We start from the raw sequence: 15,844 nt of genomic DNA on the forward strand, positions 1-15,844 counted from the left end.
GCTGCTGGTTTGCGGGAAAGCATAACGATAGGGGTGCAGCCACGCTCGCTCAGGGCGATAACGACCGTGCGTTTCGAGACACGCAGCTGCCTTGCTACACTACGTCTCCTTTGCTGAGGTTCTTGGAGTATGACCTCCAGAATAGCTTCCCCAGTAGCTGGAGTACGGCGCGTCCGTGGATGACCTCTGTCACGCGAAGGAGAGAACCTAAATCCCGAAGGTGCAGTTCCAGACAACGAAACACATTTTTATCTGGATGGCGTCGACGAGGATATCTAGCCGCATATTCACGAGCGGCAACACCAGCCCGGTTGAAATGTTCGGTTTCGAATCACACTGTTTCCCTAACGGTGATAGACGTGATATTTCCACAATCCCACTGATATAATAATAATAATAATATTGCATTGAGATATGTACTAAACAGAATGCGGTTAACAGACTCAGTGCTGAAAGGCGTAATTAGTGGAACCATGGCGATAACACATAAAAACAGTAAGTAATCGAGTTTGGACATTGTTTGTAAAGCACGTTGCTAGTACTTCTGGTAACATAGGGCCCTAACGAAATGTAATGGACTTGAACGAGGCGAGAATAATAGTTGGTACTAATCTATGGGAGCACTGGAGGAGGGTACAAAGAAAACAGGTGCGAATAAATTCACGCCACGACGTGCAAAGGGCTTCTTTCAAGGCTGACCAATCTTCCATTTCTACGACTGTAGAACGTAAGTGCAAATGTTTTCTAGAGGACCCGCTGCAATGGCTGTTGCCGATTAAGGTGCCACACACCGTACCACCTGGACTACACTTACCAAATAAAAAACACATGCCTCAACCCAGGATCGAACCATCAAACTCCTATACGCTAATCCAAAACTCTATCCTCTTTTTTTTTAACAAAGACGCTACCTTTTTTGTGCTGTACATAAAGAAAGAAAATTACCTCTTCCATTTCAGGCGTTGGCCCCTTTCACCCATACAACCCCCAAAAACCTACCTAACAAAAAACAAAGCTAGTGCCACCGCCACTTCACCCTAAACCTAACTAGGACGGTAGTACGCTACCACTTCAGGCTCCACCCACGAGCAAAAATTAAATGTGCCTTTGAACATTTTATTAAAAAAAGAAAGGATAAAGGAAAGGGTACAATACTTTATTATATTTTATTTGTTGTTCATTTTGTTCTTATGTATTTATGTGTCATTCTTTCTTGTTCTATTTTTGTTTTTGTTTTTTCTCGGGGAGTGTACACAGCAGCCAGATGGCGGGATGTCTTGGTCGTCGTCTCGTTCAGTGAGGGTGAAACATCCTGTAATTACCGTCGATGTCTCTCATCAGTCCATCATGTGCAATCTCTCAGTCTCTTCTCTCACCTGCTACACCCCAAAGGTCTGGAGCGCGCGTAAACATCGGCCACCAGTAATTCGTAAAGAGCGTACCATACCACGCATTGCGCCGTAATATAGGGTAGTTACTCGTTAAATAATGCCAGAAATCTAACAACACTGCAACGCCCTCATTAAAAAAGTATGACAATGCCTCACCCTTAACCCACACCGTGGCGTTATGACGAGTAGCAGGGAAGTGAGTGACGTCGGGATGGATCATCTCGGTGGGCTCTACGGACGGAGGTGTCCGTTGCAGCAACAATGTTAACATGCGCCGCGTGAGGAGCCAGCAGTCGGTAGCCATACCACAAATGAAACGGTGCAAGTCGGTGTCGAAAGCGGTGCATCTGGGGCAGAGAGGATCCTCGGCAAGATGGATCAGGTGTAAACGTTGTCACATACCACAGCGCCCTGGCCGTGGTGGGAAGGAAAGGGGAGTGTACGTTACTCCACACCCGTCTCCAGCCAACCGCCGGATGTCGGCGTTCAACCACATTAGCAGGCAGCGTCCGTTGAAAGTAGCGGTAGAAGTCCTTGGTGCTAGGATCCCGCGTGGTCGGCAAGACATCCAACAGATAACTCATGTCGACCAGATGGGTGCGAATGAGGCACAGTGCTGGTTGGGGTGACATGTCCAGCAGGAACCGGCGGACAGAGGGATTGAGACACCACCTCCTGAATAAGTGTACCAGGGAGGCTGTCCCTGTCCGAAGAACGTAGGCGATGCATCGTCCGCAGGAAGAGAGCGCGCGCCCTGTTGTGCACGTTTATCATTCCAATGCCGCCTGCGTGTGTGGGCAACGTAAGCGTCTCGTAACGGTTCTTGAACACCCTACCCTCGCTGACGAAATGACCGAAGGCCGCCTGGAACTTGGCAGCTACAGTAGCGGTCATCGGGAGAACGTGTGTGTAATGATTAAGTTTCGGAGCGAGGTAGACGTTGACAAAATGTACCCGCATGATCAAGCGTTCGAAAGTTATGGATACGAACATGAGTGCGGATCACATTAAGTAGTCTGCGATACGTATCTCGGGCCGTACGCTGCACGTTCGCATGGAAGATCACTCCCAAACACTTCATTGCCGGGACTGTGGTAATGGGCACTGGCGTACTCATTTGCAGTCCTCTGCCCACATCCATGTAGTGCGACTTTCGCAGATTGATACGGCTCCCGGCCACCTCTCCGTATTGCTGAAGCCACGCGATCGCCGTACAGAGATATTTTCTGCCGAGCTCACCAAGAATACTACATCGTCCGCATACATTTAAAATGCACATCGTGGAGGCGAATGCCCTCCAAACGCTGTCGTAGACCATGATATGCAGGTTCGAGGGCGACGGCGAAGAGAAAGGCCGACAGGGGACATCCTTGTCGCACCTAGCGCTCAATAGTGAACGGTGGCGAGCGGTAGCCATTGACCAGAACTGTGGAAGGGGCTCCATGGATGAGACGGAGGTCCACACCTGCCGATATTGTGGTCAGTACCATCTTCTCTAAACACCCTAGAAATGGTGCTCAACTCGGTCAAATGTGTGATCTACGTCAACCACCACGGGGGCGCCTTCTAAGCGGCATGCCGACATGAGCGCCACGGGGGGAGCTATAATAGAGCGCGGGGGGGAGGACGCGGAAGTCCGGATCCAGGAGTTCGCAGCACATCTGCCGCCAAACTTCCCCCATCAGGTCAAAAAAGGTGCTACAAAATTCAAGCGGAAAACAGTCAAGGGCCGGCCGCGGTGGACGTGCGGTTCTAGGCGCTCCAGTCCGGAGCCGCGCTGTTGCTACGGTCGCAGGTTCGAATCCTGCCTCGGGCATGGGTGTATGTGATGTCCTTAGGTTAGTTAAGTTTAAGTAGTTCTAAGTTCTAGGGGACTGATGACCACAGCAGTTGAGTCCCATAGTGCTCAGAGCCATTTGAACCATTTGAAAACAGTCAGGTCCAGGTGATCTGTTTCTTGTGCCCCACGAGAGGGCCATGCGCATTTCCACCCACGTGCCGGCCTCCAAGAATGTGGCGTCACCTTGCAACCTACCCGAAGGTTCAAAATGGCTCTGAGCACTATGGGACTCAACTGCTGTGGTCATAAGTCCCCTAGAATTTAGAACTACTTAAACCTAACTAACCTAAGGACATCACACACATCCATGGCCGAGGCAGGATTCGAACCTGCGACCGTAGCGGTCGTGCGGTTCCAGACTGTAGCGCATTTAACCGCTCGGCCACTCCGACCGGCTCTACCCGAAGGCGGCAGGTCGTGCAGGGCATCCTCAATGTCACTGTCACGCCGTTGATCTGCTAGGGATATGGTGTTGTGTATCTCTGCGCGTTGCCCGCCGCAGAAACAACTGCCGTGACGAGTCGTCTCTTACAGTGTCTCCGTTCTCTGACGATGTGATAAAGAGAGGCACGTTCCTTTGGGATGGAATCTTGCAGTCTCGATCGAACCCGTGTGCCGTCCAATCTGTTCAAACGGCTCTGAGCACTATGCGACTTAACTTCTGAGGTCATCAGTCGCCTAGAACTTAGAACTAATTAAACCTAACTAACCTAAGGACATCACATACATCCATGCCCGAGGCAGGATCTGAACCTGCTACCGTAGCGGTCGCTCGTCTCCAGACTGTAGCGCCTAGAACCGCACAGCCACTCCGGCCGGCGTCCAATCTGTCAGCCGTGATCTTCAGAAGCCGTGCCTGTGTCCGGTGGACGGCCATTTGGCGCTCTGGCGAAGGTGGTTGTGACGCTAGTTCCCGCAAGACCATGTACTGAAGGTCAGAGGTGGCTCGGAGACAAAGCACCCTGTCTCGTCCGTATGCCATGAGCGTGCGACGAAGAGCTGGTTTGGCGCAGTATGTCCATCACCGTGTCGTGGAATTATAGGTATGACGCCGCGCGGCTCCTACTCAGTAATGAAATTTGTTCTCAACAACATGGACCAGTTGAAAAACCACAGTGACGTTCAGAAGAGAGAAACACTTTTGCTATCCTCTACTCAACCTCTCCTTGGCATAGAAAGGGGTAAAATATGCTGCTGTAAAACTTTCCAATAAATTACCAGTTGAAATAAAATGTCTGAGAGGCAGCAGCAATGTTTTTAAAAATAAATTGAAATCATATCTCCTTGACAACTCCTTCTGCACCATAGATGAATCCTCGAATGGGAGCAAATAAATCTGTAGGTATAATATATGCATTCTGTGCCATTTAAGGGAATGAGATAGGTCATGTGTGCATTTCTTATGCACTTGACACGTTCCACATCATAACGGTTACCATGAGATTGATGATCAATGGGACACGTGACTAACTAACTGAGAAACAAATTCATTCGGTACACATATTTGGAAGACTGTTATAGCTTGAAAAGGTTGTTCATTCATGACGTTCAAGTGATTAATAGTAATGAAACTGCCTGGCATTATTAGAAAGAAAAAATACATTTAAATTAATTACACTTTACGGAATTCTTGTAGACGACGGAAGTACGAACACTTTTTCTGTATTTCCGTTTTTGCAGTATTAAAGTTTATGTTAAATAATGGCTGTAGTATGTTTCAGCAATTTGATTGTAACTTCCTTTCAAGTGGAGCGTTAATTCAGGAATATAAATAACAATTTGTAGCCTTTTCCATAACCTTTCAGGACTTAAGCGGGTCCTAACGTACTAAGTCGACGAAATTTGGTATTCCTAAGTTACATATTTGTTGCGTCATATATTGAACAAATGTTACATAATGAATGTCTACCAACTGAGATGTAGTGAAAAGATCTGTTGAGACGTCTCTGATTTGGTTTCAAAGTGGGTGAACTGGAGTCGACGATAACAGAAGCAATAACGTTCCAGTACACATGGGTGCACAACCCTCTGGATTTTTCTCTGCTGATTCATCTTAAAAGTCATTTATCCATCACTCCTGCAAATATGGCTGACGCACTAAAGCAGGAAATGTAAAGTTTGTCATACTTTACGGAATGATTCATAGCGTCAAACCCGTAGAATTTGTCAAACTTTACAGTATGATCCATAGGTGCCTGAAAGAATTCGCAATTCACTACCGAGACATAATCGGTATTGCATCCAAATGCGAACATGACGCGTGGATCAGCCCTTTTGGCATGTGCGAGTGTACAGTAAATTGTAACATTTCCCATCATGGAGTTGTATTGTATTTCTGATTCAGGTAGGCCTCAATTGGAGCCAACGGATTTTCCGCAGTGGTTACACCGGTTCCCGTCATATCACCGAAGTTAAGCGTAGTCGGGCTTGGCTATCACATCGACGGGTGACCATCCAGGTCTGCCAAGCGCTGTTGCAAGCGGGGTGCACTAGATCCTTGTGACACCAACTGAGGATCTTCTTGACTGAGAAGTAGTGCCTCCGGTCACGAAAACTGACGATGGCCGCGAGTGCAGTGTGCTGACCACATGCCCCTTCATGTCCACATCTCGTGACGCCTATCGGCTGAGGATGACACGGCGGTCGGCCGGTTCGGTTGGGCCTGTCGAGGTCTGCTCGAATGGAGTCTAATTCTAGCTTAGTTCTCGGTTAGATGGAAACAATGTATAAATCTATATTTCAAATACAGTTTCAGGAACTACAATAGCATTTCGTAGTGGCGTCATTGGCGAATCACAACTATTCAGTCACAATGGCCCTTTCGTGGGCCCATATTTACAGGAAGGTTTTGGTTCTACTATCGTGTAACTCATGTTTGGCGTTTGGTTTTCGCTGTCAATTTTAAATATGATACAGCATGTACAAGGTCAATCGAAATACGCGCACTCGGGCTTCGCAACGCGACTACTCACATGCCAGCGATAAAAAAATGTCTTTCAGAAAATTTCGTCCGGTGAGTATATCCGGCAGAAAAACGACGTTAAAGAGTGGCAATCTCGCAACACTGTAACTACATGTACGGTAACTATCTGTGTCAGCACAAATTCGTCGTGCTGTACAGTTGGAGTAGTGGATAGAGTGCAGTCGGCTCTCAGCAGTGTTGTGAAGAGGACGCGCTCGGGGTTCTGTGCGGCGCTCCGTTGTTTACTCGCGCGGGTAGCAGTATTGCAGTACGAGTGCAGACCGATCACCTCGAACGACGATGGCGCTTATAGAAAGTTCACAAGTAAGTTAACGCACGACCTGAGGTATAGAAAGTAGAGCGTTTCTTGCTTGAGGTAATGAACGTCGATCCACAGGAACTTATCGGTATACATCTTTCGATCATCTCCAGTACAGTTTACTTGAAACTTGTCGATGAAGCAGCATGCGAACGACTTCTTCGACGTTCCACCGGTGGATACCGTTTTCACCACACGGACGGCAACGTGACTGCCAACCATGCAGACTCGGCGTTCGGAACATATTAATCTTCGAACTTTAAATGAAACAACAAGTTTACTGTTACTAGTCACCGTTTTATTTTTTCCACGACGCGTTTCGAAGGTTTAAACCTCCATCATCGGGTGGATTTACATTAGTTAGTGTTACATATGTGTGTATGTTGTGTTACGACATTTGGAGGAACTTGCGGCACTGCCTAGTGGAGAAACAAGACACTATTTCAGAATATGGTTTTGGATAACTTTTGACAAAAAATTAAACTGATATTTAATGGTAAACTTTAATAAGTAAACTAGAGTACCTCCAGTGGTCACAGGTTCCTTTTTCTGTCGTAACACTTCACATGTATACTGCCACATTTGTAAACAAATATGGCGTCTGGAATCAGCTGGGTGCAAGGTTCGTACAGCAGAAGAGAAGACATAATCGCAAAGTGCAAAGAATATACATTGTAACAACATTATTACAGAATAATCGTTTAAACCATTTGGAGGTGTTTGTTTTGAGCTGTCAAATATATGTGTGTGTGTATACATATATTACAGAATAATCGTTTAAACCATTTGGAGGTGTTTGTTTTGAGCTGTCAAATATATGTGTGTGTGTATACATATATTACAGAATAATCGTTTAAACCATTTGGAGGTGTTTGTTTTGAGCTGTCAAATATATGTGTGTGTGTATACATATATTACAGAATAATCGTTTAAACCATTTGGAGGTGTTTGTTTTGAGCTGTCAAATATATGTGTGTGTGTATACATATATTACAGAATAATCGTTTAAACCATTTGGAGGTGTTTGTTTTGAGCTGTCAAATATATGTGTGTGTGTATACATATATTACAGAATAATCGTTTAAACCATTTGGAGGTGTTTGTTTTGAGCTGTCAAATATATGTGTGTGTGTGTATACATATATTACAGAATAATCGTTTAAACCATTTGGAGGTGTTTGTTTTGAGCTGTCAAATATATGTGTGTGTGTATACATATATTACAGAATAATCGTTTAAACCATTTGGAGGTGTTTGTTTTGAGCTGTCAAATATATGTGTGTGTGTATACATATATTACAGAATAATCGTTTAAACCATTTGGAGGTGTTTGTTTTGAGCTGTCAAATATATGTGTGTGTGTATACATATATTACAGAATAATCGTTTAAACCATTTGGAGGTGTTTGTTTTGAGCTGTCAAATATATGTGTGTGTGTATACATATATTTGACAGCTCAAAACAAACACCTCCAAATGGTTTAAACGATTATTCTGTAATAATGTTGTTACAATGTATATTCTTTGCACTTTGCAATTATGTCTTCTCTTCTGCTGTACGAACCTTGCACCCAGCTGATTCCAGACGCCATATTTGTTTACAAATGTGGCAGTATACATGTGAAGTGTTACGACAGAAAAAGGAACCTGTGACCACTGGAGGTACTCTAGTTTACTTATTAAAGTTTACCATTAAATATCAGTTTAATTTTTTGTCAAAAGTTATCCAAAACCATATTCTGAAATAGTGTCTTGTTTCTCCACTAGGCAGTGCCACAAGTTCCTCCAAATGTCGTAACACAACATACACACATATGTAACACTAACTAATGTAAATCCACCCGATGATGGAGGTTTAAACCTTCGAAACGCGTCGTGGAAAAAATAAAACGGTGACTGGTAACAGTAAACTTGTTGTTTCATTTAATGTCAGTAACAGTCACGGTAAAGCCTAACCTAAAAATGTTCGCATTTAAAGTTAATCTTCGAACTGCCATTTGAAATTCGGCCACGCTTTTGGTGAACATGCAGCGGTCTTACGGGAAAGTACCATATGTTCGAGACTTATCCTGCACTGAATGGAGTGCATCAGGTGCGAATCGAACTGCGTAAACACATCCCATCTTACGTGAGCTTTGGTGGCTGTCGAGCGATCGTCATTTATGACGGTCAACTGCGGACTTGTTCATGGTGCGGGCAGGAAGGGCTGGTACCCTCTGAATGCCTGCAGCGACGCCTAGTCCAGAGACCACGTGCAGACACTACGCCTACATCACAACCGAGAACGCTGCCTATTACATACGTTGAGGCAGCGAGGAACATGTAAGACGCGGACGTTGTTCCGTTCCAGTTGCCGGCCCCCGCGGGCTCGGTTTCCGCGCCCACGATGACGAAGCCTTCATCGGAACCGTCACCGATCTAAACAGCAGCGACCAAGTCTGCACCCCAGCCGTGTGAGGAAGGAGAGCATCAGCAAATCGATTCGAGCTCAGACACGGCGATGCGGGAAGTGCCTACTGCTTGTCGTGATCCACATGAAACGGACACGCGCTCCCGCAAGCAGAGGTCACCCAATCGACGAATGAAGAGGAGGCTGTCTACAGGAAATGATTCTCGAGGTGGTGACAAGTTGCACGAGGATGAGGAAAATCCGTCTGCGGCCAGCGCTGTTGACCTCACACCAAAGGTTCCTGGTTTGCTGCTGGCAACGTCCGCCCAAGGACAAAGCCAAGATGACGATGCTCAGGTCACCTTCGAGCCCACTGGCGATTTTGCGGCTAAGACACCGGAAGAACACCATGCGTCGCCTAACATACCACAGCTCCAGCTTGGTGGTTGGCTGTCCGAGATGGAGATGGAAAGAATGATATCAGGCGGCTCGTTGGACGGACATCTTGTCTCAATCCGATCAATAATATGTACGGTACGGATGACAGGGAAGGTCGGACGGACCATGTGGCGCATACTGGCTTAAACGACCGCAGGATACGTCATCGTACTATCAGATGACCCAGGTGTATCGGGTAGGTACAGTCACTGTCAACGGCATTAGCTCCACGATCAAAACAAACTTGTTAAAGGCCATGATTCGAGCGGCGGACATTGATACCGTGTTTCTTCAAGAGGTACGGCCTGATCTGCGCCTGGATGTTTATGTATACGCGTCTTACGTTAACCCAATTTCCGGCGGTGGTGGTACGGCCATACTACTACGCGATGGCATCGAACCAACGGATATTCAGTTTTTGCCATCAGCGAGAGGCATTGCGCTCAGCATCGGCGCAGTCCGTCTAGTGAATCTGGATGCCCCGTCTGGTACTGCGAAGCGTCGAGAGCGAACACTCTATTACTCCACTGAGGTAGTTCCATTGTTTCAAGGCGCTACAGAGCACCTGGTGGTGGGCGGGGCCTTTAACAGTGTCTTACGCCCTGAGGATCAGATCCCTCACCATGTCCCATGTCCAGCCCTACATGCTATGGTCAGAGATCTCGCTTTGCATGATACATCGTCGCTGAACTATGGTGACCGCCGCGGATATACACACTCCCCCAGCCACTCGGCCAGCAGTTGGACTGGATTAATGTCTCCCGAGGTCTTCGGGCAGCAACTGTCAGTGCTGAGCTGTGGGCCACTGCATTCAGAGACCATCAGGCCTTCATCTGCACCGTGACGCTGCCACGACAACAGACGAGCCGTAGTAGAGGACCTTGGACTCTTAACGTTAACATTCTCCGGGAAGAGGCTTGCCGTACAGCCGTCACTGATACTTGGCACAAATACTTGGCAGGGTTATCGAATGATGTTTAAGCAACAGAGATGTGTTTGGGACTCTTGCTGTTCATAGTGTATTTGCCTCGTAACACTAGCACTCGGTATAGAACGTATACAGAGGATATGAAATGCAGACTGGAAGTGACAAGAAAAGTGTTTCTGAAAAAGAGAAAATTGTTAACATAGAATACAGATTTATTTTCTGAAAGTATTGGTATGGAGTACTGGTAAACAGTTTAGACACGAAAACAAAGTAAACTTCTGAAATGCGTTGCCACAGAAGAATGCTGTAGATTAGATAGGTATATACCGTAATTAATGAGGAGATACTGAATAGACTTGGAGAGAAAAGAAATCTGTGGCTAAACTTGATTAGACTATGTTGATACGACATGTTGAGAGACATCGAGGGATCACCAACTTAGAGCTGGAGTGAAGTGCTGACGGTAAAAATCGTAGAGGGAGAGCAAAAGACGAATAGAGTAAACGGATTCACAATAATGTAGGTTACAGTATTTATTCGGAGCTGACGAGGCTTGCACAGGAAGTAGCATGGAGTGCTGCATCAAACAAGTATTCGGACTCGAGAGCACAACAACACGAAGAATGACACACAATGGTTAGATGTTTATTTCCCCTGCGGGAGCGCCTCACATAGATGTTGAAAAACATTAACTGACAGACACCAAACATCCCCCGAAAGACTACATATAATGACTGAACAGTCAGAGGATTCCAGGACTGTGGATGGAATAAAAGCAGCCGTAATACAGCATGAGAGGTACCCTCCGCTACGCACTTAACCGTGCTTGCCAGAATGCAGATGTAGATGGAGGTGAACAGACATATCTCTACACGAAGTCTTACCAAGAAAAGATAAATATTTTTCACCTATATCCTATATGCTGTGGTAAGATGCTGAATATATTTTACATAAATATCAGCCAACGCTACGACATGTAGGAAGCCATTCATCCATCACTCTATTAGTGATTTTTGTAGGGAGAACTCTCAATATGTCGACAATAAAACTTTTTCTATGCAACGAATACTATCCTTATGTGACGGGGAAAACTGTTCATGTCACACGCTCAGTTGTCTGTCATTTAGTCACTTTGTATGCACACAGCTGCCCTACCTGCAGCACGTTTCAATCAATGTAAAAATCATATTTACCATTTAATATAGTACTTCAAATCACATACAGACTCTAAGTGAAATGATCTGAACTTAACCAATAAAGCCCGGAATTCAAGTTGCGTAGACAGCAATCCATGGTGTCACAGTCTGCAACTACGTTTCAGTCACGAAGTAAAAATCCTCTATTTCAAATTCGTCACACAACGATGAAACCGCCATGTTCAGGTAAAGAACCAAAAACATTCAATTTTGAAATTAATTGAAGTTAACCTCATAAAACAAGACAAAGCCACTTGCTACAATGTGAATAAAATATATAATAACGCTAAATAAATTTAGAATTATACAAAATTCTAATTTACAGGACCAAAAACTGAAAAATTACAACGCTTCCCTACATCGAAATCCAGCCGTAACCTCCAAGATGACCTGAACGACTTCCTTGCCCTCATCCCCGTCGACGAAATCGTCAACATCGTCCTCAACTACGTCGCCAACGATGCTGAGGTGCAGGCCGCCCTCCAGTACCTCATGTCTGACGAGTTCGAGAGCATCGTCGTCTACGTCGACCAGCAGCCCGAGCTGTACGATGTAAGCAACGCTCCATTAGACACTTCATACACCTATGAGATGTTACATCATGCAGGTTCTCACTGCTCCATTTTTTTCTGCAGCTGCTCAACTTCCTCGAGTCCTCAAGCCTTGACCCCTACGGCTTCCTCAACACAATCCACGACTTCCTGGGCATTCCTCAGATTACGAAACCCGCCAGCCGAATGAGGAGGAGCAGCAGGAGCCTCAAGTCCATGCTTGATGAGATCCTCGCCATCCTCCCAGTTGACGAGCTGAAGGCTCTCTACAACGAGAAGCTGGAGACCAGCGCCGACATTGCTGAACTCATCAACAGGCTCAGTTCCGACGAGTTCCACGTAAGAAGTAATCCTTTCATAGCTGTTGAATGGCTACAGCTGTCCAGCATGTTTATTTTATGTTACCTCTCTACTTGATCTCTAACCAGAAATATGACCTTTCCAGCAACTGGTCCTGCGTGTTTTGGAGCTGGATGCTATGCAGAACTTGATCCAGATGCTGAGGGATGCCGGTATCGATGTGGATGCCATCATGGATTTCTTCAGAAATCTCTTCGGTTGGGCTGATTTCGGCTCTTTGAAACTGAGTAAGAACTTTTTTTTTTTTTTTTTTTTTAATAAGTCACTCTTTAACATGGCTTGTCATTTTGCGTTTACATTCGCCCACACGTTTGGGAATATTTGCCAGACATACTTATATTAGATATTAGTATCCACGACACTCATAAGTGGATTGTAAGACACTCTCCTAGTTTGTACATAGAACTGACCTGTGATACGAAATTAGGAATTCACAGATATTATTACTGTACATTAATCTATAGCAGACATTTAAAAAAAATGGCTCTGAGCACTATGGGACTTAACAGCTAAGGTCATCAGTCCCCTAGAACTTAGAACTACTTAAACCTAACTAACCTAAGGACATCACACACATCCATACGGTATAGTAACATCCTGTTTCGTGGAAAGAGGGAATTTAGATAAATACTATGTGTGATCCTTCATACTTTTATTTGACTGTTTTTTATCTGGTATTGAAAACAAAAACAAATTAAATTACATAGTTCATTATCCATCCAAAATCCAGTCCAACAAGTTAAATGCCTTGCTTATTAATTACATTTCAGTACAGATACGTCATTTATAACGGAAATTACTGTAAGTACTTGTGATACCTCATTAGTTTACTAACAGCTAACAAAAAATAAGTAGCAAGGTAGGAAAGCAATTTTTGCTGATCTGTATGACACCATTGGTTTGTCATATCCAAAGTAGTCAAGTATGAGGTGCATTTATTAGTTTAAGCATACCCTTTTTTGGACAAAAGGATAATCAGTCATTCTGGAAAGAAACCAACCCCTGCCTGTAGCAAAAATTACTAAACGAGTTACAACATAATGACAGCAGTCACATACTTCTGCATAGCCACTTAACATATCATTACATAGGATACAGTTGTTCCAGAAGTAATGGTAAATATTCAGGGATATGACAGGAGCGATCATTCGAAACAAAAAAAGTAAGTATGGGTTCTAAAACGCATACCTTAAGAGCTATGAGCAATTCTTGATCTTTGATACTGTGAAACAAACCTCTTCTACTGCAAGCTCTTTGCTTTCTATATTTTGGGATGTGGTCGCATGGAACAAAACAAGAAAAAAATGTGCAGTAAACATGTGGACTAAAATTCATACTTTAAGAGTTATGAGCACTTGTTCATCTTCGCTAATTTGAAACACAACTCTTCTAATGAAGTGCTCATATCTTTTAAGATGTGCATTTTAGAGCACATGTTTACCGAACATTTCTTTCTTGTTTTGGTCCATACTACCGCTACCTCAAAATATGGAAAGCAAAGAGCTTGCAGTAGAAGAGATTTGTTTCAAAATATCGAAAATCAAGAACTGCTTATAACTATGGTATGCGTTCTAGAGCCCATGTTTACTTTACTTTTTTTGTTTCGAATGATAATTCGAGTCATATCCCTGAATATTGACCATCAGTTTTTAAACACCCCGTTTAGTCCTCAGTAGTAGCAAAAGCAATCAGCATAATTCAATATATTTCAACAGATAATATTCACATTCTCTAAAGGATATGTGGTTAATTCCAAGTAACAACACTCAGCATGTCTCTTACAGGACCTATTGTAGCAGTCAAGAAGATCCAGCGCTTCCCCACAAAAAAATCCAGCCGCAACCTGCAGGATGACCTGAACGACTTCTTGGCCCTCATCCCTGTTGACGAAATCGTCAACATCGTCCTCAACTACGTCGCCAACGATGCTGAGGTGCAGGCCGCCCTCCAATACCTCATGTCTGATGAGTTCGAGAGCATCGTCGTCTACGTCGACCAGCAGCCCGAGCTGTACGATGTATGTAAACCTGCATTAGATGGCTCGCACAACGATGCAACGTTACAATACAATGTGAGAATGTTGTTAACTGCTCAATTTCCCCCACAGCTTCTCAACTTCCTCGAGGACTCTGGCCTTGACCCCTACGCCTTGCTGAACGCGATCCACGACTTCCTGGGCATTCCCCAGATTACGAAACCCGCCAGCCGAATGAGGAGGAGCAGCAGGAGCCTCAAGTCCATGCTCAATGAGATCCTCGCCATCCTCCCAGTCGACGAGCTGAAGGCTCTCTACAACAAGAAGCTGGAGACCAGCCCCGACTTTGCTGAACTCATCAACAGGCTCAGCTCGGACGAGTTCCATGTAAGCAGTAATCCTTTCACAACTATTGAATGGCTTCAAGTGTGCAGTAACATTATATTTGTTCACCTCGTTACTTGACCTGTAACTAGAAATGTGTACCTTTCCAGCAACTGGTGTTGCGTGTTTTGGAGCTGGACGCTATGCAGAACTTGATCCAGATGCTGAGGGACGCCGGTATCGATGTGGATGCCATCGTGGACTTCTTCAGGAATCTCTTTGGTTGGGCTGATTCTGGCTCTTTGAAACTGAGTAAGAACTTTTTTTAAAAAGTCACCTTTTAACATGGCTTGTCATTTTGGGTTTACATTCGCCCACGCTTTTGGGAATATTTGCCAGACAATCGTATATTAGTATCCAAGACACTCATAAGTGGATTTGAAGACACTCTCCTAGTTTGCACAGAGAACCGACCTGCCATACGAAATTAGGAATTCACAGACTTTATTCCTGTACTTTAATTTATAACAGCCATATAAATTCATATCAAGTCTTGCTGCACATGTTCCATAGATCATTTTAATGATTACTTGACGAAAATGATGTGGAAAGAATCAATTTAAAGGATATGTATACATGACTAGTGTTAACATTATGCAACACATTATTATTTTTTGTCCTCCTTTTAAAACTACACTTAATTATCTATTGGTCAATTTTTAAATAGAAATCCGTGAATGGACTAGAAGGAGTTGTTCAGGAGAAATGATTTTTAATCAGATTTATAAGTTGCTTCGCTACCAGTCTGATATTTTATGTTATTGAGCAAACGCTTAAAATCACTGACAGGTTTAACAATGGGCTATAAACGTCATTTTTCCTCTAGTGTTGTAGGCTTGTGTGTCACTGTTCTTATCAAATTGTAGTGGATTATTTACGACAGACTTCACAAGCGACTACATCTATTGTGATGCAGGTGTTAAAACGCTTATCTTCTTGAAAAGGTACCTAGAAGATGTTCATGTGTCTACACCACACATTATTCTTACTGCTTGCTTCTTGACGATCAACAATTTCTTTCTAAGTGGTGAGTTACACCAGAAAATTTCTCCATACATCAGTCAGTGGAAATATGCAAAATATGTCAGTAGGTTGATAGTTGGTTTCCAAG

General features: G+C 44.4%; 1 protein-coding gene across 1 annotated transcript in view; it reads left to right on the plus strand.

Annotated features, from left to right (window-relative positions):
* The window catches only part of LOC126481728 (uncharacterized), a 160,738-nt gene that overhangs the window by 143,130 nt on the left and 1,764 nt on the right, over positions 1-15,844 (plus strand). Inside the window, 8 exon segments of the mRNA XM_050105681.1 lie at positions 8,939-9,435; positions 11,101-11,194; positions 11,789-12,015; positions 12,099-12,353; positions 12,460-12,601; positions 14,159-14,391; positions 14,482-14,736; positions 14,844-14,985. Of these exon segments, the coding sequence (XP_049961638.1) occupies positions 8,939-9,435; positions 11,101-11,194; positions 11,789-12,015; positions 12,099-12,353; positions 12,460-12,601; positions 14,159-14,391; positions 14,482-14,736; positions 14,844-14,985 (1,845 nt within the window).

This window comes from Schistocerca serialis, chromosome 5 (genome assembly GCF_023864345.2).
Source record: "Schistocerca serialis cubense isolate TAMUIC-IGC-003099 chromosome 5, iqSchSeri2.2, whole genome shotgun sequence".
Taxonomy (NCBI): domain Eukaryota; kingdom Metazoa; phylum Arthropoda; class Insecta; order Orthoptera; family Acrididae; genus Schistocerca; species Schistocerca serialis.